The following is a 27,577-nucleotide window of genomic DNA, read 5'->3' on the forward strand; positions in this document are numbered from 1 at the left end:
CAACTAATCCAAAGCAGCAGGCAGGAGAATAGTCGGGCAGACAAGGGGTCAAGCGAGGTGCAGACAGGGCTGAGAACGGCGGGCAGTACCAGAGTCAAAAACAGTCCAGGTCGAAAACCAGAAGAGCGGTTCGAAATCCTCTGAGGGCAAAGCACAGGTTACACTAACTGGACAGACAAACCAACAAGCGAACTGACCAGAACAGGACAGAACCGAAGCCAAACGCCAAAAGGTCACAGAACACACTGACAAGGATGGGTGAAAATCAAGCAGAATAAATAGGGTGAGTAATGAGATAGAGGGAACAGGTGCGTCAGACAAGCCGCAGCCTAGATTGCAGAGCGAGATCAGCTGGCGCTAGAGCGAAGGGAAGAAAAACCAGAAAAATATATTAAAAATCAGAGAGAAAGAAAAAAAGGAAACAAAACGAAAACAAGTGTAGAAAAATGAGTAGAAACGAAAAATATATATAAAAACAAACAAAGTAAGAAAAAGGAAGAAAAAAGGACAGATCATACCCGAGTCCTGACAGCTATAGGCCTACAATTAATGGGTTGCGTGTGATCTTTTCCTGATTTTGCTACTAGGATAATTACTCCATGTTTCCATTCCATTGGAAGCTTTCCTGAATTCCATACCTTATTATAAAGGTTTAAAATGACAATTAATGAAGGATCTGATAAATGCTTAATCATTTCATAGCATATCCTATGGTGAAGTTTGTTTGGTCCCAGAAATTGCTCTTTTTAACTCATACAGTGGGCGGAACTAATGCGCAAACAAAAATCACATTGGCTGGCACTCACGTATTATCATCCCTGTTTTGATTTCAGCAAATCAGTTCGAGCGAACAAACACAGCCTAAATAATATTCATGAATCCAGCAGCTCATTAATCCTTAGTGCGTTTTATGTTGTTCTTATTAGTAGAATTCGCATCATTGTTATCTTAACAGTATTTTCTTTCATTTTTTCTACATTTTTATTATATATATATATTATTTTTTTTTTTTTTTTTTTTTTTTTTTTTTTTTTTTACTGAAATCATGAAAGACAAATGTTTTTTTTTTTTTTTTTTTGTATTATTATTTATTATAATTTTTTTATGTCTTGCGAGTAAACTAAAAAAATGTCTAAAATTTTGTCAAGGTGTCCGTAGAGTGTTGGGTAAGACGGCAAGTGCACATGAAGTGTTCCATTTGGAACAGGCCCTAAAAGAGCGCGTCAGTCTGTAGGCTTTGCTGTTTATGGTTACTGGACTCAGGATGCTCAGGATGGAGATGAAGATCGCCAAATAAAGGCTTGGATTTGGGTCTGTTCCTTGAAATTGTATGGATTCGGAAGATTTGGATTACAGCGCATGAATAAAATGGCTTCATTTCGTAATTATATTGCATTTTTTATTTATTTTATAGTTCTGTTGTTAGTCACAGCATGTTGAAGAAAAAGCCTTTTGTGGCCCATGGCAAACATAGTAAACATTACATGGCAAGTAAATGTTAAACGATTGCAGAAATTTTATTTATTTTAAGGTTTAATGTGGAGTCTTGTTTAACATTATGTAGGCCTATTCTTGGAAACGAAATCCAAGAAAACCGCAGTAGAAATCACAAAGCAAACCGAAATGTCAAGTAAACAATTAAAAAAATGGAATTGAAAATAAGGTCATTGATATGAAAAGTTAAAACCATAATAATAATAAAATTAGTGCCACGATTTCACTATTCTAAAGATTCATTTTTAGGTGTCATCAATACATCAGTTTTGCACATTTAAATGCTGAAAGTACATAAGTATTTGTACAATTAGAAGCTGAAAATACGTCAGTATTGTACGTTTTAGTGTCTGTAAAAACGTAAGCGTACGTTAGAACTAAAATTTACATAAAATACATAGGAATTATCACAAGATAATGTTGCATTCTGCCCTTTGATTGCTTTACAAAATCGAATGGGATACTAATGTATACCCTATTCATGCAAACTTTTGTCCATTATTTCTGCACAGTATAAAATACGTAAAATGTTTAGTTACAACAAATTATCTTTTCTGAAAGAACCCTTCTTAAATCATGATACCAGGTTTTCTGGGGAAAAAGTGGGGTCCACAGAAAATGTCTCTAAATAGATCTTCATGCACTATAGGTGGGGGCTTTTTTGTGTGTTTGTTTTGTGGTAGGAAAAAAAGCTCATATTGTTCTATCCTCATACTCAACAGTCAATATGTTTGATGAGATGGCTATGTTGAAATGCAACTTGTTAAGATCATTTTCTAGCAAACTTTGTTTCTGAAAAGCAAAAAAAAAATATTGTACTAAAGGTTTAAAAACTGAAGCAGACTCCAGTCTGTAGTGTACTTTATTTTATGGATCATTTTAAATTCTGACAAATTCTGATTGTGACACAGTATGTGAGTTTTTAAAATGGAAAGGATCACAGCAATAAGTAAAAATGATCTCTGAAAAAAGTTAAAACCACCCAGTTTTATGAGTGAACAGCCATTCTTGTCTGAACAATGTAAAAATGTAACATAATTAACCCATCTACAGCTACATTTCACTGAAATGAAACTGATCAAACCAAATCATTGGACCCATACACCTACTACAGTATCTACCATTTTACACCAGATATAATAAGCATGTTCATCTGGAATCATCATCACAGAACATGCTGACTCAAGTTAACCTCCTCTGCCCATTTAAAGTACAATCATATCTATATCAAAATTTAAGTCTACACCATATACCTATTGGCCTGTCAGGGGAAGCTCTTTTGTGTTCCATTACTCCCAGATGTTTTGCCATATATTGTAATGACCTTAACGAATACAAGTCATACAGAATACATTATATAAACCCATAACTTCATAACTGGAGGTATTGAATATTGAATTTGTTTTTATTTCAACCCTGAAAGGTTTACATGATCAGATTAATTAAATTCTATTTGACTAATGTAATACTTAAAGTAGTGTTTGATCAGAATTCTGGCCTTATTATCTTGCAGGGCCATAAAGAGTAAAGTTGGACAGAACCATAGTGCAACCTGCACAGCTAGTACTGGGTCTGCCAGGCACTGGTGAATACTGGGTTTTTAATGCTAACTGTCTCTTAAATGTCAGTGTCCAAAAACCCGGTTCAATGAGCATGCTCCGGCCGGCCAATGTCCGCGGTGATGTTGATGAAGAGTGGTGCTCTGTGGACAGACAAAATCTTGTAGAAACAGGAGTTCAAACCATCAGTCTTCCATGCCTGATGAGTATGGCGTAGCAACTGCATCCTGTGTTGGGCAAAATGAAAACAAACAATCAGACACCACACTGAAAATCAACATTTACATGTGAAGTACAACATTATCATATTCTTAAGTTTTTAAAAGGGTCATGAATTGATAAATCCAATTTTCCTTGATCTTTTGGCATGTCCTTTATACTATAAAAGGTCATTGTATTATAAAAGCGTCCTGGGCTGCATTTCCCAAAAGCATAGTAAGCACAAGTTGATCTTAGCTCCATTGGTTTCAATAGCCGTGTTTCCACTGTTGGGCCAGGACGAGTCCGAGCTTTAGATGGGCCAGGTGGGGCTAATAGCCTCGGGCCAATAGCACCGAGGCCAGAATAGTGCAGTGTTTCCACAGTTGAGCCTGAAGCACCGCTGCGCTTCACTAAAACACGGCCTTTACACGCCTCTCAGGAACAACGTCATACAACCCCTTCATTACACCAACAAAGAGAAGTTATTAGAAAAAAGATATAAGTCATTGGAACTAGTGCGATTCCAAACGAACATGATAAAAGCATTTGCATGCTTTTTTAAATATTTAAATTCAAAAGCATCGATGTTTTACTATAGAATAAGTGATACATTGATCATAATGAATTTATCAGGACTCAAAATTAGTCACACAGAAATAAATGTGTTTATATTTTATTTATTTATTTTTAACGCTTAAGCGTTATGAAAATAGCCTTCTTATTCAGTCGAGTCTGGAAGTGACAGTGGAAACACGACTGGCCCTGGCACTCACTAGCACGCCCACATTTAGCCCGACAGTGAAAACGCGGCTAATGGGTCATCGATGTACTCAAGCACACGATGCTTTTGGGGAACTCTTGGGGAACTTTTGGGGTATGCACAAATGCATACACATACAATATATATTTTTTAAATATTTACACAAACACTTACAGTATATATTTTAACAATATTTACACACACACACACATACAAACATTTATACATATATTTTCCTCATTAATGTACACACAGCACCCCATATTGACAAAAAAAACCCACAGAATTGTTGACATTTTTGCAGATTTATTAAAAAAGAAAAACTGAAATATCACATGGTCCTAATTATTCAGACCCTTTGCTGTGACACTCATTTATTTAACTCAGGTGCTGTCCATTTCTTCTGATCATCCTTGAGATGGTTCTACACCTTCATTTGAGTCCAGCTGTGTTTGATTATACTGATTGGACTTGATTAGGAAAGCCACACACCTGTCTATATTACAGCTCAGAGTGCATGTCAGAGCAAATGAGAATCATGAGGTCAAAGGAACTGCCTGAAGAGCTCAGAGACAGAATTGTGGCAAGGCACAGATCTGGCCAAGATTACAAAAAAATTTCTGCTGCACTTAAGGTTCCTAAGAGCACAGTGGTCTCCATAATCCTTAAATGGAAGATGTTTGGGACAATCAGTTTTTCGTTTTTAATAAATGTGCAAACATGTACTTAAATTATTTCAGCAAATGGCTGCAATGTAACAAAGAGTGAAACATTTAAGGGGGTCTGAATAATTTCCGTACCCACTGTGTATATATATATATATATATATATATATATATATATATATGTGTGTGTGTGTGTGTGTGTGTGTGTGTGTGTGTGTGTGTGTATATATAGTATATATGTGTGTGTATGTGTATATAGTAAATATGTGTGTGTATGTGTGTATATATATATATATATATATATATATATATATATATATATATATATATATATATATATATATATATATGTATTAGGGCCGGGACTTTAACGCGTTAATTGAGATTAATTAATTACACAAAAAATAACACGTTAACTAAGATTAATTAATTACAGAAAAAAACCCCCCGCATTTTTAATAACTTATTTTTGCACCGCGGAACGTTTCTCACTGGATAAGTTTTGGCGGACCGATTATACTGGAGCACCAACTAGCGTTCGCATATCGCCGCAGCAGCACATCGAGCCTCAAGTATCACCTCAACGCAAAACATATAGCAGCTAGCGTGGACTTTACACTTTATGTTGAACTATGTATTATTTTGTTGGTGCAACAGTTTATGTTAAACTCTTTATTGTTTTGGCCAAGGGTATTGAGAGTTGGACTTAGTATGTTATGGCCTCTGAAGCAACAGAGAGATGTTTTCTAATAGTCAGTGTTTCCAATGTTCTGAATGTAATTGACAGTATTGTGTATTACTTAAAAAAAAACACTTTACAGAAGGTTCCAGCACCTATAAGCTTCCTGAATTTCTGAAATGTACTATTTCTAAATTGTTTCTAAATATGCTATTGCTACACTTCATGGCAAAAATTGCACTGGTCTGGTTGAACAAAAATAAACAATATTTTGTTGCTTAAGCTTATGTATTCAGTCATTATTCAATGGTATACTATAAATCCATGTGAAAAAAATTACTTCTCACTGTTCTCAGGTCAAATTTCGATTAAGTAATTACAAAGCCTCTAATTAATTAGATTAAATTAGATATATATGTATGTATATGTATATACACACACACGCAAAGACAACATTTTTCTTAAATATATACTTGCATTTATGTGTAATTATATATACACATAACAAATATAAACAGCACAAACTAAATATTTTATGCTGGATGCAATTAATTGCAATTAATCTTTGACAGCACTAATTTTGTCACATTATTATGTCAATAGTGCAATGAAAGCCTGGATTTGCAGAATCTGATGCCTCAATGCCTACTTCTGCATCATTGCATCTTTAGTCCTGCCCACTGGGGCGTTAGTGAGATGAGAAGGAGAAATCAATAGAGCATAGCTGGACTAAAGATAAAAATACCTTCCAAACGTAGTTAGGTTCCATGCAAACCACGCAATTTCACAAACATTTTTCACAATACGTTAATCAAAAAATATATAATAGTAAAAAAATTGCAAATTTTCGAGAGAGCTTCAAATGTAATACTTATTTCAGTAACACTTTAGAATAAGGAACACATATTCACTATTATTTCAGAGTTTTCCCTCAATAAACTCCTAAATTGCTGCTTGTAAATAGTTGGTAAGGTAGTTGTTAAATTCAAGTGTGGGGTAGGATTAAAGGATCAAAATAAAAGCAGTAAAAGCAGGCATAAAAGTGGTTTCCTGATGCCCATATATACACTATAATTACCCAATTAAATAACTGAGAGAGAGTTCCAATATGCGATAAATGGCATTTATAAAAAATTTCAGTTTCAGCCAAAATGAGTATTGTTTCTGATCTACATTGAAAAGTTATTTTTTTTTTTTTTTTTTACGAAAATGCAGTACCCGCCAATTTATTAGGTCATGTTTTCTCTCTTTTTTACCAAACCGCAACAAATGCCAATCTCCTTTCTCTGCAGAATCCAATACATCCGCTCAACCAATCACAGCGAACCATTCCAATCACTCTAGACAGTAATGGCATCCTAGTTTTTCTCATCTACTTTGTCCTTTGTGATCAGCAAACAAGGGTTGCATGATAAATCACATTTGATTGTCATGTGCATCTCGTCAGTTCAGCCGATTCTGTGATTAATAGTACCGGTAAATCTCTATCACATGCTTTCAGATGAGGCGGCATTTAATCCACAGAGCCGCAGATCATTAAAAAGCTACGCAACATTGCATTCATTAGAAGAATCTCATTCGAATATGAATGCAATATTGCATAGCATTGTCAGTGTTGATGTTTTTATTAATATCATTTATGTTTTTGTTAATACAGCACATAGCACTAGTCAAGCAAGTAGCACTAGCACGTAGCACTAAATGATTGTAAAATGGCAAAGATGAATGCACCTTTGGAAGTTGAATATAAGGGAAATGTCATTTTGGATTTTCTGTGGTTGTTCATGATAAAATTTAATTTTATTGTTGTAAATAATTTATAGCAAACAAGATGAGACATTGAATTCATTTTGGGAGCGATGACTGATTAATGTATTTTTAGTCCAGTGGCTGTATATAAAATAACTTTCATATTGATTTTTTGGATTTATTGCATTAAAGCAAATCTGGATTGAAATCTTATGAAAATAAGATTAATAAATCTTTGAAAATCTAAATTTGGATTAGAATTTTTAATGTTATTATAAACCTAAAGATGATCTGTGAAAGTTTGAAACAGAAATGAGTGGTTTTCATCTTGACACTTTCTAGGTAAAGAGAACTAATTAATTAAATTAATCAAAATGGATTTATAGCGTTTTAAAACCAAACTCTTCATATTTTCCTCCCATCTCGTATTTATTCCCTTTAGGGGTTCCATATACACATCATTTTCTTTCAAAACATGTTATTGGGATGTGGCGTATTGCAAGGGGGATCACAATGCCGGCTCAATATCTTGATGTCTATTAGCCATCGATGATGGACAACATCATCGTCTGTCGACCCAACCCTCATGACTATTAAAAAACAACTCCTTGATATAAAAGCTGGAGAAGCAACAGTGTATTTATATATATTTTTGATGCAAGTACAAATGCAAACAGCTGTGCATTTATGTATTTTTATTAATTAATACCTGTCATGAGATGCATTTTGGAATTTATAGTGAGATATCCATGTATAATATCTTAATTTTAATGTGCATTTATGGGAACCTCTGATGCTTTTAACTCAATGAGATTAAAACAAAAGTCAAAAACATTAATGTCAGGTCCAATCATGCACAATGACTGGTTTACAAATGAATCCACGGTGAAACACACTGAGCAAACAAATAATGCTCTGCTGATGCGATTAGGCACATAAGCTTCAACCACTATTCCCTAATGTTGAAATGAAGACAAAAGAGATTCAAACTTCACAACAGCACATCTTAAACACTAACCACATACCAGTTATTAATGATAGTTAATGGTGATGATGATAAAATAGTCTAATCTGTCACTGTGGAAGTGAATTTAACTCTTTCCCAGCCATTGACAAGTTATCATTTAGAAGACAATGCTTCCCCACCACTGATGGGTTTTTTACAGCTTTTCATGTTTCCACTGTAATACACTCAGGGGCGTTATTACACATCTTCTGAATGAGTACAAAACCTCCTGTATATTAAAAATAATTCGTAGAAATAGAGAGAATATAAATGAAAACTGCATAATGTTACAGAGTAAAATGCTGATCCATGAAATATATCTGTGCAAGCTTTGCAAGTATTGACGGAAGCAATTGACTGGATTTATGCTTTGATAATCATACTGAATATTATCCAGATATAGTATTTGACAAAAATAAGATTTTCTCAGATTTTGCTCCACATGCATTATGCATTTTTATGAAACCTACCTATATTCAAGTGTTGATAAAAAACAATGCTTTAAGATAGAATAAACTGTTCTAAAAGTAGAGGCTCTGATCTTTATTTTGCCATACTGGATATTCAAATATTCATAAAGAAAAATACTGTATACTGGAGTCAATATAATCAAAATTTGCTGGCGGAGGCTGGCAACTTTTTCAAAAATGCTGGCGGGGAAAATGTTAAACAGATTTATTAAAACATGATGTCACAAAAATATTTTACTCATTAAAGGTTTTTTAATGTTTTTTTTTGTTTTCATTTTAATGGTATGCACTCACATGACACTAACAAGACTTTACTCAAGATAAAATTCTTTATAAAATGATGAAAATAATGCAAATCAAGAAAAAAATATCTGAAAAACACTAAACCACAATATACATGGTAGAAAGATTTGATGATTGGATGACAGAGATTGGCTACTTATGGCACTTTCGCATTTTCGACTTGCATTTTCACTGCAGTTTTGTATCGCTTTAGAGTGGGCGGGATTATTCACATCGTTTATTGTTGCGCCACCTCTACTGCAGCGACTTTTTCATTCCGCATCGCCCCATCAAGCTCTCACTGGATCCGCTGCTCTGCTATCAGCGAGAGGAACGTCTGTACTTCCTCAACAGACAACAAAGCAGCCATTTTTGGGTTGTTATAAAATGTGTGCTCGTTCAAAACAGTTGTGTTTGCTGAAATAACATTTGCATGTTTTTATACATGTAATCCTTTCCTTTTCATGTAAATTATTTTTCTGTATCAATTTTCTGTTATCAATTGTGCACTGCAAGGTATTAAAATAAAAAATGTATCCAAAGTTAACCAAACAAATCAATAAGCTGACCAAGTATTAAATATATAAAACAAGTAATATATATATATATATCGTTCACGTAATCCACTGACTCATATTTCTCGTTCAATGAAGTTCCTCCCTCCACAGCAGCGCATGCGCAGCTCGGTGAACCGGTTAACAACCATTTCATCCTGTCAAAGAATTACTCAACCTCGAGCCAATAGCCTTCGAGTATGAGATGTGACAGAGTATGTGATTTGTTGAATGTAGTGAACGAATACGCCCTTCAATGAACGAGTTTCATATGAGTCTGAACTAGATCTAGAGATCTTATCGTTCGTGAACGAAATGACTGAACTGGTACCCATGTCGGTCGTGCACGAGTTGAATGATTTAGTACATCTCGTTCGTGAATGAAATGACTGAACTGGTACCCATGTCGTTCGTGCACGAGTTGAATGATTTAGTACACCTCGTTCGTGAATGAAATGACTGAATTGGCACACATCATTCGTGAACGAGCTGAATGAATGGCTACATGTCGATGTCGTTAGTAAACCGGGTTAGTCTGCCATTTAGCATGTCAATCTCGGAAAATGCAAAGCGCAGTTATAGGTACAGTACTGTGCACATACACTTGTTTTGATATTTAGCAACTCCACGTTTAATCCCCGATTTATGAACATGAATATATAATATACAAACTGTCTGACCAAACAATTTAAATGCTAATTAGGCAAGAAAACCTTGTGCTTTGTTCATCTAAACAACTTAATTAGACTTTATATATTGAATGCGATTATACACACATTTTAATAAAGCTAGATCAGTTTTTTGTAACAAGTGAACACGTTCCTTGACTAAAGACATAACACATTGTGATAAAGCGAGAACCACCACTCGCTAGGTCCGTAATGTCCGTAAAAGATGTTAAATGATGGCTCAGCCCGCAATAGCACTCATGTGCAAGTGAAATTTATTTACAGTGCCAAAAAATAAACACAGTCCAATGGTGAAAACACAAAGTACCAAAGAAACAACAAACAGAAAAATAAAGAGGGAATAATCCAAATGAAAAAAGTCAATATACAAGTAAGTATCCACAATATACAGGAGTTAGAAAAGATCGCTTGAGGCACCACACACATAATACACTATTTTTTGCCACCTGCTGGCATATTTGTGTAATACGAAGAAATTATCACTGAACGAATCAGTGAACGATTCTAAACAAATCATTTTGGTGAACGAACTGAAAATGAACGAATCTCTAGAAAGAAACATAATTTACACCACTACTTTCCACCGCACCAATAATACGGGGCTGCCCGCCGACGTGCCTGACTTTAAATCAGCGCTACTAAACACGGATATCGATGCCGATATATTAAAAAAATGACAAATATCGGCCCGATATATCAGTCGACCTCTAAATCAAACCAGGGGTCAATTCTATAAAAAAAAAAAAATCTTTCAAATTTTCAACACGATGTCAACTCCACGATGCCAAAAGTACCCTGTTTTGAGGCATGAATTTAATTATTGGGCTTGGATTGAAAATGGGCTGGAGTTTTTTAATGCATGTCAATGGAAGAAAGACTTCCATACAAGTGAACTGACTATTGTGAGGAAACATCCATCCATCCATCATCTTCCGCTTATCCGGGGCCAGGTCGCGGGGGCAACAGTCTAAGCAGAGACGCCCAGACTTCCCTCTCCCTAGCCACTTCTTGCAGCTCTTCCGGGGGGACCCCGAGGCGTTCTCAGGCCAGCCGGGTGACATAGTCCCTCCAGCATGTCCTAGGTCTTCCCCGGGGCCTCCTCCCGGTTAGACGTGCCTGGAACACCTCCCTGGGAAGGCGTCCAGGAGGCATCCGAAATAGATGCCCGAGCCACCTCAGCTGGCTCCTCTTGATGTGGAGGAAGCAACGGCTCTACTCTGAGCTCCTCCCGAGTGACCGAGCTTCTCACCCTATCTCTAAGGGAGCACCCAGCCACACGACGGAGAAAACTTTTGGCCGCCTGTATCCAGGATCTTGTCCTTTCGGTCATGACCTACAGCTCATGACCATAGGTGAGAGTAGGAACGTAGATTGACCGGTAAATCGAGAGCTTTGCCTTACAGCTCAGCTCTTTCTTCACCATGACAGACCGGTACAGCGACCACATTACTGCAGAAGCTGCACCGATCCGTCTGTCAATCTCACGTTCCATCCTTCCCTCACTAGTGAACAAGACCCCAAGATACCTGAACTCCTCCACTTGAGGCAGGAACTCTCCACCAACCTGAAGTGGGCAATCCACCCTTTTCCGACTGAGAACCATGGCCTCGGACTTGGAGGTGCTAATTCTGTTGGGGTCAACAGGTGTCCATCTCCACTGTAAACAGTGTTGGTAGGGCAGTGATTCCCCCTCCTGAGGCGTCGAACAGTTTGCCAGAATCTCTTCGAGACCAACTTTGATGGCTACGGCAACACAGGGTGCCATCACCTCAATTCAAAACATTTGATTATGGTTTTGGTTCACCTCCTTAGTTTGCTGCACTTGTTATTTACAGTCATCTAAACTATGCTATTTAAATAAGGAACACAATACAGTTTTGATTTGGTTTATTTTGCTTTACCTTGATCTTGATTTACAGGGAGTGCACTAATTACATATTTCTTTGTCTTGAGTGACCTGGACCTGTTGGGGCGGTCCCTTCCTGGTTGGGCAAAAGGAGTGGCTAAGGGCTGAGGAGACCTATATCTAGGAGCCAGCTCATTAGGCCATACCATGTCTCACCATGTGCCAGGGGGGTTTTGTCCTTAGTTAGCTCTCAAGTTCCCAAGTGTTAGTTTGGTTTACCCCTTCAATGTTATTTGGTTTTGTCAAGCTGTTATATAAGCTTTCTTCTGTCTTTAGGGGCAGGTCAATGTTTTGTTTAGTTAACCTTGTGTTATGAGTCGATGTATTTGAGTTTATATTCAGTTATTTTTGTTGACCTCTTTTTAGGCCTAGTTATTAATTTTGGTCTTTATGTAAATTTTTCAATATTTTGGGTACCCACGTTTTTGAAAAACCTCCTGTGTCCTCTTGCCTCACTGTCTTGGTCCCTGACACCAACCGATAGTCTTTCTCCATGGCCTCACCGGACTCCTCCCAGGCCTGATTTTTTGCCTCCACGACTACCCGGGCTGCAGTCCGCTTGGCCTGCCGGTACCTGTCAGCTGCCTCCGGAGTCCCACAAGCCACCCATGCCCGATAGGACTGCACCGGAGACCTTACAGCCACAGCTCCGAGCAACCGCAGCTACAATGGAGGTGGAGAACATGGTCCGCTCGATCTCAATATCTCCAGAATCCCTCGGTATCCGGTTGAAGCTCTGCTGGAGGTGGGAGTTGAAGATCTCTCTGACAGGGTGCTCGGCCAAACGTTCCCAACAGACCCTCACAGTAGATTTGGGTCTGCTGAGTCTGTCCAGCTTCCTCCCCCGCCATCGGCTCCAACTCACCACCAGGTGGTGATCAGTTGACAGCTCATCCCCTCTCTTCACCCGAGTGTCCAAGACCCGAAGGTCTGATGACACGACCACAAAGTCGATCATCGACCTCCGGCCTAGGGTGTCCTGGTGCCACGTGCACTGATGGACACCCTTATGCTTGGACATGGTGTTCGTTATGGACAAAGCGTGGTTAGCACAGAAATCCAATAACAGAACACCACTCGGGTTCAGGTCAGGGGGGCCGTTCCTCCCAATCATGCCCCTTCCAGGTGTCACTGTCACTGCCCAAGTGAGTGTTGAAGTCCCCCAGTAGAACGACGGAGTCTCCAGTCAGAGCACTTTCCAGCACCCCTCCCAGAGACTCCAAGAGGGCCGGGTAGTAAGCACTGCCATTCGGCCCGTAGGCATAAACGACAGTGAGAGACCTATCCATAACTCGAAGGCACAGGGAAGCAACCCTCTCGTTCACCGGGGTGAACTCCAACACATGGCGGCTGAGCTGTGTGGGGGCTATTAGCAAACCCACTCCAGCCCTCTGCCTCTCACCATGGGCAACTCCAGAGTGGTAGAGAGCCCAGCCCCTCTCAAGAAGTGTGGTTCCAGAGCCCAAGCTGTGCGTGGAGGTGAGCCCGACTATCTCTAGTCGGTACCTCTCGACATCCTGCACAAGTTCAGGCTCCTTCCCCGCCAACGAGGTGACATTCCACATCCCTAAAGCCAGATTCCGTGTCCAGAGATCTGTTCGTCGGGGGTCTCGCCTACGACTGTCATCCGATCCACCATGCACCGGCCCCTTACGCTCCCTCCTGCAGGTGGTGAGCCCACAGGAGGGCGGCCACACATCAATCCTTCAGGCTGAGCCCGGCCGGACCCCATGGGGGAAGGCCCGGCCATCAGGCGCTCGCATACAAGCCCCAACCCCGGGCCTGGCTCCAGGGTGGGGCCCCGGCTGCGCCATGCCGTGCGAGGTCCTTGATTTAAATGTTAACATTAGGGGTTTGTGAACTGTTCTTAGTCTGGCCTGTCACCAAGGACCTGTTTGCCTTGTGAGACCCTACCAGGAGCATATAGCCCCAGACAACATAGCTACCAGGATCATTCGGGTACTCAAACCTGTCCACCACAATAAGGTGACAGTTCAAGGAGAACTGTCGGTCTACTGATCTTCAGCATTTTTTCCACTAAACATGCATTTTGGAATGACCTTTGTGCTATATAACTGCTTGTTTACAACCGACAGAGATATGTAGGATTAAGTATATGACACTACTATACATTTTAAGGAGGCAAACCATCATCTTAAAAAGAATTCAATTTTTATAATTTTATATATACATATACGTACATACATATACATAAATATGCGACGCAAGGGATATACCATCATACCTCAACAGAGAAGGAAAACTCTGTACAGAAACCCTCGTGAGCCACTGCCTTGTGGTTAGCTCCAGGGAAAGAAAAGGCTAAGGGAGTAAACCCCAACAGAAAATCAGGAGTGGAGCCCCTCAGGCAGATGGCGAAGGAACATGTCACCATCCGGCAACTCCTGCAGCTGCGCTGACACTGACCGTATTGGCTCGCCTTTCTGTCAGACCCTGCCAGCAAAGCCTAGAGGGGGTCCTGACGTCTGGGCAACCCAGGATCTCCATATTATTAGCCCAGGCATGCACCTGGAGAGGTCACTGCAGCTGCACTGTCTCAGTGCAGAAACAACACGGGGAGCAGCAGTTTACCAGTGTTAAGTTGTGGCTCATTTTGCGTCGAGCCGGGCGCTAGGGGTTGCCCCCGACGGTGGGAGGAACCATCGTGCTCCATTGGGTCGTTACCACCCGCCTTAACCCGGGCAGCCCCCGGGCAGTTAGGTATTACCCCACCCACAACCTGCTTGCTTCATCGGGTGCATTGAGCTTAGACAAAATCGACAGGCAGGTTGTAAAACCCAGCACCAGGAAATAAAGGAAATAATCAAAATACCACAAAGTCACCAGCCCTGCGGCTGGCAACCTGGAATGTAAGAACATTGTGCCCTGGCCTCTGTGACGATCTTCAGCAAGTTGACGACGCTAGAAAAACTGATATCATCAATCACGAGTTTTTAAGGCTCAACATTGATGTTGATGCCCTTCAAGAGACACGTCTTCCATCCAGTGGAAGTCTGAAGGAGAGAGATTACACTTTCTTCTGGCAAGGACTAGAGCAAGACAAGCGCTGACTTTATGGGGTAGGCTTTGCAGTGTGAAATTCTCTCTTACCATCAGTAGAACTTCCTTCTCAGCGTATCCTCTCCCTCCGTCTCACAACCTCCTCGGGACCCTTGCACATCTTTAGCGTATACGCCCCCCACACTGTGCTCCACAGCTGAGGACAAAGATGCTTTCTATTATAAACTTGAGGCCAAAATTGCAGAGATTCCACCGAAAGACAACCTGCTCATGCTCGGAGACTTCAATGCCCGGGTGGGCGCTGATTACATCTCCTGGCCACACTGCATTGGACATTTTGGCGTTGGCAAGCTTAATGAGAATGGACAGCGACTACTTGAGCTATGCTCTTACCACAACTTGTGCATTACCAACACCTTCTTCCCCACCAAGCTCCACCACAGAGTGTCTTGGAGACAACCCAGATCCAAACAAAAGCTTGACCTTATTGTTACTCGGAGACCCATGCTCAAGCATGTGCTCATCACCTGCGCGTATCACAGTGCTGACTGCGACAAGGACCATTCCCTGGTCAGCAGCAAGTTGCGCCTCCAACCTAGGACGAACCCATCGCTTGAAGCAAAAGGGCCGCCCTTGCATCAACACGGCAAGAACATCAGTGCCAGAGCTGCGGGAACGCTTTGCCAGGGCCATTGATGAGGCCCTGGAGGACTGCCCTGTAGAGAGTGTTTTACGATGCGATGGGAGTATATCCGTGACACCGTGTACAAGGTCGCCTCAGACACCTTCGGGAAGAAGGTGAAAAAGAGTGAAGATTGGTTTGTGGCAGGGATCACGGTACTGGAGCCTGCCATCACTGCAAAACGTACCACTCTCCTTGAGCACAAGAGACAGCCTTCAGCTAGGACATTGGCTGCCTTCCGAGAGGCACGTAATAACACCAAGAGGATTGCCCGAAAGTGTGCGAATGACTACTGGCTGAAGTTGTGTATTGATTTAAAGACTTCGGCGGACTGTGGTAATATTCAAGCCATGTATGAAGGCATGAAGAAAGCATTTGGTCCCAATGCCATCAAGACTGCTCCCCTAAAATCTAATTCCGGCGAGATCATCACAGATCGCAGAAAGCAGTTGGAGAGATGGGCTGAGCACTAACAGGAACTGTACTCAAGAGAAAACATCGTTACTGACACAGCCATTCGAAATACCATGCCTCTGCCCATCATGGAGAAGCTTGACTCGCCACCCACCATCGAGGAACTTGGGAAGGCCATCGATTCACTAGCCTGTGCAAAGCACCAGGCAGTGATGGAATTCCACCAGAGATCATCAAGGCAGGAAAAGTGAGCTTTCTTCTCGGCCACCTCCATAATCTCCTGCTCAAATGCTGGGAAGGGGACATCATACCCCAAGACATGCGAGACGCTAAGATCCTCACGGTCTATAAGAACAAGGGTGATCGCAGTGACTGTAATGACTATCTTGGGATCTCCCTCCTCAGTGTTTTTTTGGGAAAGCCTTTGCACATGTCATCCTTAACCGCCTACAACTGCTCGGCAATCGTGTGTACCCGGAGTCGCAATGCGGGTTCCAAGCAAAACGGTCAACAATTGACATGGTGTTCACCCTTAGGCAGCTACAGGAGAAGTGCCTTGAGCAGAGACGTCACCTGTTCCTTGCCTTTATAGATCTGATTAAGGCGTTCGACATGATCATTCGGATTGGCCCTTTCACTCTCCTACACAGGATTGGATGCCCCCCCAAGCTCTTGAATCTGATCATATCATTTCATGTTGGTTCAAGATGTCAACATCACTCCAGCAATCACTATCGGTGACCACACCCTGGAGGTAGTGGAGAATTTCACCTACCTTGGCTCCACCATCTGCAGCAACCTATCCCTGGATACCGAGCTCAATATAAGTATAGGCAAAGCAGCTACCGCCATGGCTCGACTAGCAAAGAGGGCTTGGGACAACACTGTTGACACTCAAAACAAAACTGAAGGTGTACCAAGCATGCATCTTGAGCACCCTCCTCTACGGCAGTGAAGCTTGGACTTTATATTCTCGCCAAGAGCAAAGACTGAATGCCTTTCATATGCGCTGCCTTAGACGACTCCTGAGCATCACCTGGCAGGATTGTATTACAAACAGAGCCATCTTGGCTCAGGTGGGTATGCCAAGTATGTTCACCATCTTCACACAGAGGCGACTGCGCTGGCTTGGCCACCTGTGCAGGATGAATGACGGTCGTATCCCAAAGAACGTTCTGTACGGGGAGCTTGCCACAGGAACACGACCAACTGGTCGGCCAACCTTGCGCTACAAGGACGCCTGCAAGCGAGACTTGAAAGCGTGTAGCATCTGCATAGCTGATTTGGAAGCAGTGACACTGGATCACGAAAATTGGCGATCCACCCTTAAGACTGGTGTCCTCCTAGCCGAAAAGAAAAAAGACCAATGCAGTGGGAGGAGAAGAGGACCCGCCGGCAGCAAAGTTTTCAGCCTGCCCCAAATGACAACACCACTGCTTACACTTGCAGCAAGTGCCAGCGGTGCTGTCGCTCCCGTATCGGACTCTACAGTCATAGCAGAGTCTGCAACCAAACTACAGACTGACCTGGGTGCAGATTCTAAACCATTGTCTCTCGAAGACAGAAGGTTCCCAACAACAATATATATATGGAACTGCTGGTTTCGTCTGGTCAGAGGAGCACTGCCACCCGACTGAGCCTGGTTTCTCCCAAGGTTTTTCTCCATTCTGTCACTGATGGAGTTTTAGTTCCTTGCTGCTGTCACCTCTGGCTTGCTTAGTTTTTAGATTTTGTCGACTTGATTGCACAGATACTATTTAAACTGAATGCTGAGCTGGATGATGACATCATTGATTTCAATGATGAACTGCCTTTTTGCATTATTAACACACTATTTTCCTATTTAATACTGTTCAGTTGCTTTGTTACAATCTGTATTGTTAAAAGCATTATATAAATAAAGGTGACTTGACTACAACATCTATTTATCATTCTTACTTAAACTGACCTGTCTTTATTGATTTGATTGCCGCTGTCCCTCTTGTGAAAGACCATGGTGTAGCGTGCCACTTCCGGGGATGGACGGATTATTGACATTTTCTGTAGTGTTACCCTGAAAAAGATGGTTCTGTTAAAATCCTTATTAAAATTCTTATCCAAGACAACAATGTTCTAACGTGGATGATACTACATCAGAAATCTCTCTTCACTAACAAAAATCATATTACATTTATTCTGTCAGTCATAAATGCATTTATTGTGAATTTGAAATATATTTCCAAAAGAAAACCAATTAGAGCTTTACCAAAAAGTTGTAACATGTCCCTAGAACAGACATAAGTCAAAATAATCACTAAGAAAAGGTGTGACAAAATGTCTAGACATAGGGCAAAAAAAACAAAAAAACTTTTGCCATGCATTAGAGCTCATTGTAACGGTGCCTCAGGTGTTGAAATATATTTGTTGTGCCAGGTTCACACGTACTCCGTCTGCTGTGCGTATACAGTATGTAGCACATTAAAATAATACGCGAGTGCGAATCTCTCCACTCGCACGCAGATTTCCTTTGCTATGCCACAAAACTAGGCACACGCGCTCAGATACTCACTGCTCTCGCCCGGAGAGAGTGCGTGCACTTAAAACGTGTCTCCTCTCGCTCAAACTGTGTCCTGTGCACACACAAATCTCTCTTTTCACGTGCGCTATATATTAATTATTTTCGCACCTTTCTTTTTCTAACCTTTTCTGTTCACATCTCTTGCATCTTTTACCATGAGCAGTGTGAACGCTCTGTTCCGTTAACGTGGGCTTGGAAAAAATACGCATCACAGACAGTGTGTGTGAACCTGACGTAGACGTATGCCCAGTCTAAATGGAACATTTAGGTGTGCTGCATTCTGATTGGTTCGGATGGCATACTTATATGGAAGTTGGGGACACGGAAAATTGTGCTATAAAGCGATTTAGAAATTGCGCATGCTCAAATCATGATTTTATGATGATTTTGAATAATCACACAGCCCTATCCTAAACCATATCATCCTAAACCATATAAGTTTCTCTTACCTTATTCTCAAGTCATCGTCCTCTCCACCCCAGCCCCAATAGGAATTTGGGAAGCCATTCACCTTGTGAAACTGATCCTTTGTCATGGCCGAAACTCCTCCAAAGTAACCTTTGTATCTGAGTCTGGGCAAAAAGTGACAAATGTCTTCAACAATTATTTAAAAATAACTATAATATTTCATTTTACAAAATAAATTCAAGAAATTACTTGGGGTATGTCATATCCAGTTAAGCTGAATGGCAATTGAAAATGGAGAAGCTCTAAAACTGTAGAATGGCAAGGAACAAGATACTTAAATAAGTTTAAGATTTTAGTTTTACATGCAGAATAAAAGCTGTTGCAGACAATTTCCATAATGCTTGATACAACCTGCCTGAAAAATTAAAAACTGTGTGCAAATGTTATTTACAATTAGAATATGTGTGAATTGTTTCATTTGATTTGGTACTACTTTAGATGATTTCATTTAATAATTATCTGAATCAAAACAGTTTGTAATGACAGAGTTGTATCAAATTACCATTGATATATATATATATATATATATATATATATATATATAAACATTTTTACAAAACAAAACTTACACCATGGTGATGTGGAATTTTAAGTTTGTAAGTTCAGTAGTAACATTTAGTAAAGTAGTCTTGAAATGCATGCAGCTCCTGCTTGCAGACTAAAGCAAAATATATAAAGAATTGATTTCACCAGTAAGATATATTTTAAAAAGTATATTAATTTACTGGATGTGCACTTTAATATTTTGAAAGTATGCAATCACTGATAATACTATTATAATTATTATCTAATTACGACAACACTTTTGCCCAGATCACACTACTGAAAAATAGTAGTGTAGTGTCAGTGCTTTTATTTACTCCCAGCTAGGCATGGGCCGGTATGAGATTATGATGGTATGATAACCTTAAGCAAAAATATCACGGCTTCACGGTACTGTTGTTACAGCTCTGAAATGTGTTATTTTTAAATGACTGGGTTTTTTCTTCTTTGCGACAAGGAGCTATTTTAGTTATATTTAATTAAAACTAGGAATTTTTTGGAGATTTTTTATTTTTTACTTGTCCACACCCTGCTGTAGGCTGTGACCTCTCATGCTTGCTCTCAATAATGCCAAGAAGTCTGCGCAGTGAACACACTAGTACTCCATGCCTGCCATGGCGCACACCTTAATTTCATTGATAACATGAGGGCACCAACTACACATTTCTATCTTATTTGAACCACAGACACAAAAGTAATACCAGAAATCATGCACAGTCATGTCAATCAGATACCGAGAGACACAGTGCATCAGCATGTCATATGTGCTGGGATGCAGTATTTTGCACTTACTTTGTAGTAATAGAGTGTGTTGACTGAAATAAATTTGTACGAATAAAGATTTAGTTTTTGGAAAACCATAATATCTCGTATATATGTTGCATTTGAGCAGGACAGGGATGCACTTTTGTGACACATAAGCAAATTCCCAACAAATTCCAACATTTCTATCATGTTCAAGCATTTCCTAATTTCACTTCAAAATTGTTGTTAAACTTAATCTTTTGTTATATTTTTATGCTGTCATCATTTGTAAAGAATATATATATATATATATATATACACAAACACAATACAGACCAAAAGTTTGGACACACCTTCTCATTCAAAGAGTTTTCTTTATTTTCATGACTATGAAAATTGTAGATTCACACTGAAGGCATCAAAACTATGAATTAACACATATGGAATTATATATGGAATTATATACATAACAAAAAAGTGTGAAACAACTGAAAATATGTCATATTCTAGGTTCTTCAAAGTAGCCACCTTTTGCTTTGATTACTGCTTTGCACACTCTTCGCATTCTCTTGATGAGCTTCAAGAGGTAGTCACCTGAAATGGTCTTCCAACAGTCTTGAAGGAGTTCCCCGAGAGATGCTTAGCACTTGTTGGCCCCTTTGCCTTCTGTCTGCGGTCCAGCTCACCCCTAAACCATCTCGATTGGGTTAAGGTCCGGTGACTGTGGAAGCCAGGTCATCTGGCACAGCACCCCATCACTCTCCTTCTTGGTCAAACAGCCCTTGATGCCTTCAGTGTGACTCTACAAAAAACTCTTTGAATGAGAAGGTGTGTCCAAACTTTTGGTCTGTACTATATATATATATATATATATATATATATATATATATATATATATATATATATATATATATATATATATATATATATATATATATATATATATATATATATATATATATATATATATATATATATATATCTTTACCAAATTGACTTTCTTTTGTTTTCATATTTGGCGACTTTTTTGAAAAATTGAGACTTTTGAGGGTGGATCTAGAGATTTTCTGAGGGATGGGTTTGGCAACCAACAGGAGGAGGAGGAGGAGGGGTCAGTGTTACACTCTACACTACACTCAGCCTGAGTGATTCCTACTCTTTCAGTCATTGAGAAGACATGGAAAACAGCACGTACCGCTAGTGGTTAGTGGTTTTGAAACTGTGACTTTTTCAAATCGCGGTATACCTTGAAACCGGTAATCGGCCCATGCCTACTTCCAGCACTTCTGGTGCTTTAGTATTTTAAAGAGAAACAGTACGGCTAATTGATTTACATGTTATACATCTAACCCGGATGTTGCCTGTTCCAAGAATGTATTGTAATTTGCCCTGGATAAGAATGTGTTTGTTCAATGAAGAAGACAGCATTACTTACTTGTACCCAGTGGAATTTCTCCCCACTACCAAGTGCTTAGGCTGATCCTCACACATGTATAAATTATGATCATTCTCAGGAACTAGATCAACATCATGGAAGATGAAACAGTCCCAGCTGTGGTCTTTCAGAGCCTCAAGGTAGCCAACATTTAATAACTTTGCCCTGTTAAATGTAGCATCTCCAGCCTACAAGACAAACAGACATATATTTTACACACACAGGAAAGGCTTGCAAATCTTTTACGTTGTGAGTTCCTGTAGATCATCAGGTCTTTTCCAACACTCATTTCATGACTTCAAAGATCAGAATGTTATTCAGATCATGTTATTTGTTTTTTGTAATGTTTATTTTCTTAAAAAAAAATTAAATAATTGTTATTATAAGATCGGAATCTAACTCTAACAGTTTTTACCGACAAAACAACTGGCAGAACTGGCAAAGCTTAAATGGGAACACCTTCACCTTCAATTTCCTCTACAGTCCAAAAGACTCATAACCACCCACATTTAACTATCAAAAAATGGTAAATCAGTAATCAGAAACTTGGCTTGCTGTGTCACTGTAATAATGAAAAGGAAATCATAAACTATTATTAAAGCATCCAATTCTCTCTTTCAAATAAAGAACAAAAAATGTGTCCTTCCAAATTAACACAATGTTTAATATTTGCAGTCATTTCATTTTGGTCTTACCAGTTTTTGCAGAATAGACTGTTTAGTTAATGCGTAACAATGTATTTCAGGCTTTGCAAACAGGCTGTTATGTAAGGAAGGGCAATGCAAACTATAATGGAACCAGGAGCAAAGTCATAAGCAAACACTGTTATGCTTTTCACATATGAAGAGGGCGTTTATGTTTAAGTCTTTAAAGGTATAGAAGCAATAAAAGTCCCTTTTAAATGGCAGAAAGAAACTAGGAAATGCTCAAAAAAAAAAAAAAAAAGATGTTTGTGGTCCATGAAACCCTTACTAAATTAAGACTGGACCCTCTAAAAATGGCACCCAATTCTAGCAACAAGGATCATATGACTGCAAAAATGCCTGCCACGGCTAATAGGAGTCTAGCCCACCTGGTGAATGACATAGATGGCGTAGTGAAGCTGCTGCCTCTGTAAGAATGGGTGAAGGTGGTAGAGGAGGTAGAGAAGGTGCTTCTCTCTGTTTCTGTGAGGGATAAGGATAGCCACACTCTGCCTGGCCACACAGTCAGAGGGGTTATACTGACCCTCCACGACCTCCCCGTTTTCACTCTCTACCTGCCCTGTCGTCAGCGAGGGATCAAATGACAGCTTGAAAGCGCCTCCTGCAGTGAAGAACAGTCAGAAATAAATAAAGACACATGTACACAGGCCCACAAGTAAGTGAAAGGCCCACGGACCAGGTGCAGTCCTTAAATACAGCACCAGCTGGGGCCCACATTAATTACAGGGCCCCATCTTTGGAAACAAGCCTGAATTAGCAAGCAGCTGTGGAAGGAAAAAAACAGTGATGTGTAAACATTGACATTCACACAGAGGTGGTTGTGAGATTCCCACGTTTCTCTGTGTTGCAGTTTCATGGCTCAGATCTTTATCCAGTATTATCAGCTCATTTTGCAAAGACCTAAGGTTTTAAACGTTATTGTTGTTTAAAAGTTACTTATATATATAAAACTTCATCCATTTTTCTTCATTTTTCAATACTTTTATGGTATATTTTGTTATATGCTGGAATTAGAAGCAACTCTAGTAGATTATTAGGTAACACTTTAGATTAAGCATCACTATTCACTGTTAGCTAGTTGCTTTATCAGCATGTATAGTACTAGCATATTAGCTGATTATTACAACTTATAAAGCACATATTAATGCCTTTTTCTGCATGACCATATTTAAGATCCCCTTAACTCTACCCAGTACCTAAACAACTACCTTACCTTGTCAATAAGCAGCTTTTGAAAAGGTATTGACCTAGTGACAGCTTTCCTACCTTTATTTCTGAGAATACACAGAAGAAAGCATTCCTTCAAAACAAATTTAAACCAATTTTGACCGTTGCCTATACTTGAAGCATAGCATTTCATGAAGATCAACCCACAAAAAAAGATCAAATCAGACACTCACGGAGCAGGGGTGAGTGCTCTGGACAGCTTCTGGACAGCTGGACTTCTCCACGCTCCTCTTTGCTCTGGATCATCTCCATCATAGTAAACACCTCACCACTCTTATCTTCAGGAGGATTTGATCCTTCTTGGACAGGCTTAACTGTGTCATCATTTGACAATGTTGCTATCCACACTACAACGCAAAGACACAACAGTAGAAGAAACAGACACTTCCCCTTCCGTATGATCTTGGACATGGCTGGAAAGAGGCCCATGAGTGAAGTTTAGTTTGAGGTGAAATCCAGAGAACAGCAAGCAGGAGACATCGGAGCACCTGCTTGAAGATAAACAAGCACTCAAAGTTGACAAGAGTTCCTCCAAAAGTCTCTTTCATCTGTTTTTTCATTCATGTTTCACTTGAGGGGAAATAATACATCAGTTGAAGTAACTTGTGAGAAGTCTTAAATGAAAAAGCTGAAACACAAAAAGAAAAAAACTGTATTAGGGTGATATGAAATGTTAAATCTAAATTTTCTTGGCAACATATTAATTGAAAGAGTACATGGATTATTGTTATGTATTATTGTGTTATTATATACATGCATTTGTCACACTGCAGTGCTTTTGAAGTGAACAGCAAAAACACTAAACAGTTGTTTAAAACCACACGAACGGACAATATGTAATCATAAAGTAGCTCATATAAGAGTCAAAGCATGTAAGCTGTTTCAAAACTATGAAATAACACAAATGGGATCATAAGGATTACGTAGTGAGCAAAACATCTTTCTGTCTTTAGATTTTAGTTTCTTCCATACACACTTTGTCTGTATTACAGCTCTTTACACTTTTGACATTTATTTAAACTTAATATACACCTGGAAACCTTTGTTGGCAACATACATGTATTTTTTACAATCACAATTATAACAATATGATATTCTCTCTCTCTCACACACACACACACACTGAGGGGATTTTTCATAGGCGTAATGATTTATATAGTGTACTGTACAAACCGTATTTTCTATCGCCCTACACAAACACTACACCTTACAGGAAACTTTCTGTATTTTTAGATTTTCAAAAAGCTTGTTTCCCAATGTGGACCTCAATTTAAGTCCCCATGAGTCTGTGTGTATTCAGGTTTAAGTCCCCACCAGGACAGGTACAAACACACATACACATACATACACAAAATACCGCACAACTTCCTTAAGAAAGTGTTTCCTAAGTGTTACCTGTTAATCACATTCTTCAGGTTTTTCACCTTAAGAATTTTTTCAGTGCTGTCCTTTTCCCTTCTTACAGCGCTTGTCACTTCTACGCCCCTCTACTCACGTTTCTTGTTGACACACTTCACAACCTTAAGTCTATTGTGTGCATTTCATCATTTGTTTTCTTTGTAACAGTACCTTCTCTTGTCCTTGCCACGTCAAACAATTTAAAAGGGTATTGTTTTTAGCTAGTGCTTGCAACTGTGGGGCTGAAGTTCTTGTTACGTTTTACTTTATAGGAGAAAGAAATAACATTGTATATCACGACTGGGTGGGGATAAAAAGGATGACAACCCCGGATCTGTAGTGTAAGATAATTGCGATAGTGTATTTTATCCCTTAATGACTGTCACTTGAAAAAATGTCATTTGAAATCGGTTCATCATGCCTTAAAATTAGCATTTATGACATGTGCTTGTCTTGAGATCATGTGTAAAATATGAATTATTTTGTCTTCATTTCAAATTAAAAGAAAGCGAAGACTATGCGTTAACGTTACTTTATTTTATTTAAATGAGTAACAATGTTAAAGATTGTAATGGGACTATTTGACAGCGAAGTTAAGGTATGTGGTCGCACATTCGACAAAAAAAATAAAATAAATAATAAACTAGCGATTACATTAAGCGTACACATGCTAGTTTGCACTGCGTACATCTTAACCGGTATTTTTTAATAGAACAAAGGCATTTAAGGAGATTAAAAAGTAAGACTTACGGGTGTGAGGGCAGCTGTACTCTCAGCTCAAGCTCCACCGCTGTCCTAAAACACATCATTTCCGCAAATACAGACGCGGGTGGGACGTCATTGGCTTGGAGTCATTCTGCTAATGGAGGCTGGTCTATGAGGCTGGTGAGCACCGCAACACCTGCCGACAGATGCAGTAACTACACCATTCCGCTCGCAAACAACAACTTTTTAACCGCATACTGTATATTGGGCCGGTCCAAATACTCAGACTTGTCTTTGCATTTCTCTTTAAAATAAACTTCTACTTCTAATTAATAGACTTCTAATTTATAACATTAAAAGGAATAGTTCACCAAAAAATTACAATTACCCCATGCTTTAGGGGAGAGCAGGGGCGAAAGTACCATTTTTCAGAAAAACATAATTTTAAAAGATAATGTTGTATACAGAGATATATTTCTGCTGTGGCCAGTAACTCATAAGTGTGATCTAACAATACCAGGTGGTATTTTATAGAAATGTAGAAAGACTTCACTTTCACTTTGAACATACGTTGCACATTGTTACTTTCGACCCCATCGGTTGGGACGAAAGTAACACACAGGTGGGTCAAAAGTAACACAACAATATAAGCTAGATTTTTTTCTGTTACTCTTATTATTCTTAAGTATACCTGATTGTGACCTTGTTAATATGTAACTGCAAACATATTTTGTCCTTTATCTTTGCAAAAAATTATTAAATTACATTTTCATATTTTCATTTTAACTTTAAGTTTCATCAGATGTCTTAAAACCTGACTGTATTTTTTTATTGTCAATTTCAATGTATTTTATATATAAAAAATTCAATAGAATGTACAATATAAAAATGTAATCACATTAGCATAATAAAAAAACCTCTAAACATAATGTAGGCCTATTTATGTTTCCATCCAGTTGTTTTTATGCATAATTGAAAATGTGCATTAAAACATCTGGAAACAATGCAAATTCACAGGTGGAGGTGTAAAGGCTAAGATATGGCTTAAACCTAAATATAAATGTGACGTAGCAGCTGCCCAGAGAGAGATGTCCAGAAAATCCCTCTTAAAAACTGGATAAAACCTTTGGTTTAAAAGTGGATAAAAGTCTTTCTGAACCTCACTCAGACATATTCTTTTGGTATAATATGACATAAACATTTGTAAGAAATTATGAAAGACGCAGAAATTCACAATATAGCTTGCACTGGAACAAAATAAATACTTTTTGTCACTGTAGTGAAAACTTGATTTAATTTTATTTAAAAAAAAAATTGAAAATGCAAACTTTAGGATGTGTTAAAGCACTAAATAACCTGTAGACTGATTATTACTGTGACACATGAAACAAGAAAAACAACACGACTAATAAAAAAAAAAATTACGGCTTCAATAATTTATTTTTTGTACTCGTTTTAAGGACCTAATTTCGGGAAACGATGAGGAAATCACGTGATATTTCTCAGCTCCGTCAAGGATTGCATGCTGAATATGCTGTCATAGCTGGGAATGCAAATGCAGAAAGAGGCTCGGAGAAAATCGCTTTGTTACTTTCGTCCCACGTTACTTTCGACCCCGCTCTCCCCTACTCGCCCTGAGCCATCTTAGATATACTTTTTTATGAT

General features: G+C 39.2%; 1 protein-coding gene across 1 annotated transcript; it reads right to left on the reverse strand.

Annotated features, from left to right (window-relative positions):
- Window positions 1-2,338: 2,338 nt before the first annotated feature.
- On the reverse strand, window positions 2,339-26,073 carry b4galt4 (UDP-Gal:betaGlcNAc beta 1,4- galactosyltransferase, polypeptide 4). Its single transcript, XM_026259931.1, has 7 exons — window positions 25,958-26,073; window positions 23,983-24,437; window positions 22,951-23,183; window positions 21,879-22,066; window positions 19,138-19,260; window positions 18,080-18,184; window positions 2,339-3,280 (listed from the first exon to the last, which is right to left on the reverse strand). Exons 2-7 carry the CDS (start codon window positions 24,236-24,238, stop codon window positions 3,139-3,141), a joined length of 1,047 nt encoding a protein of 348 aa, XP_026115716.1. The 5' UTR covers window positions 24,239-24,437; window positions 25,958-26,073; the 3' UTR covers window positions 2,339-3,138.
- Window positions 26,074-27,577: the final 1,504 nt, after the last annotated feature.

This window comes from Carassius auratus, unplaced genomic scaffold (assembly GCF_003368295.1).
Source record: "Carassius auratus strain Wakin unplaced genomic scaffold, ASM336829v1 scaf_tig00215316, whole genome shotgun sequence".
Taxonomy (NCBI): Eukaryota; Metazoa; Chordata; class Actinopteri; order Cypriniformes; family Cyprinidae; genus Carassius; species Carassius auratus.

Coding starts and splice junctions, on each gene's coding strand:
- b4galt4 (XM_026259931.1), bottom strand. CDS start 24,238: ATGGGCCTCTTTCCAGCCATGTCCAAGATCATACGGAAGGGGAAGTGT. Junction 19,261..21,878: donor AGAAATTCCACTGGGTACAA/GTAAGTAATGCT, acceptor CTTTTTGCCCAG/ACTCAGATACAAAGGTTACT. Junction 18,185..19,137: donor GACGATGACTTGAGAATAAG/GTAAGAGAAACT, acceptor CATCTTTTTCAG/GGTAACACTACAGAAAATGT.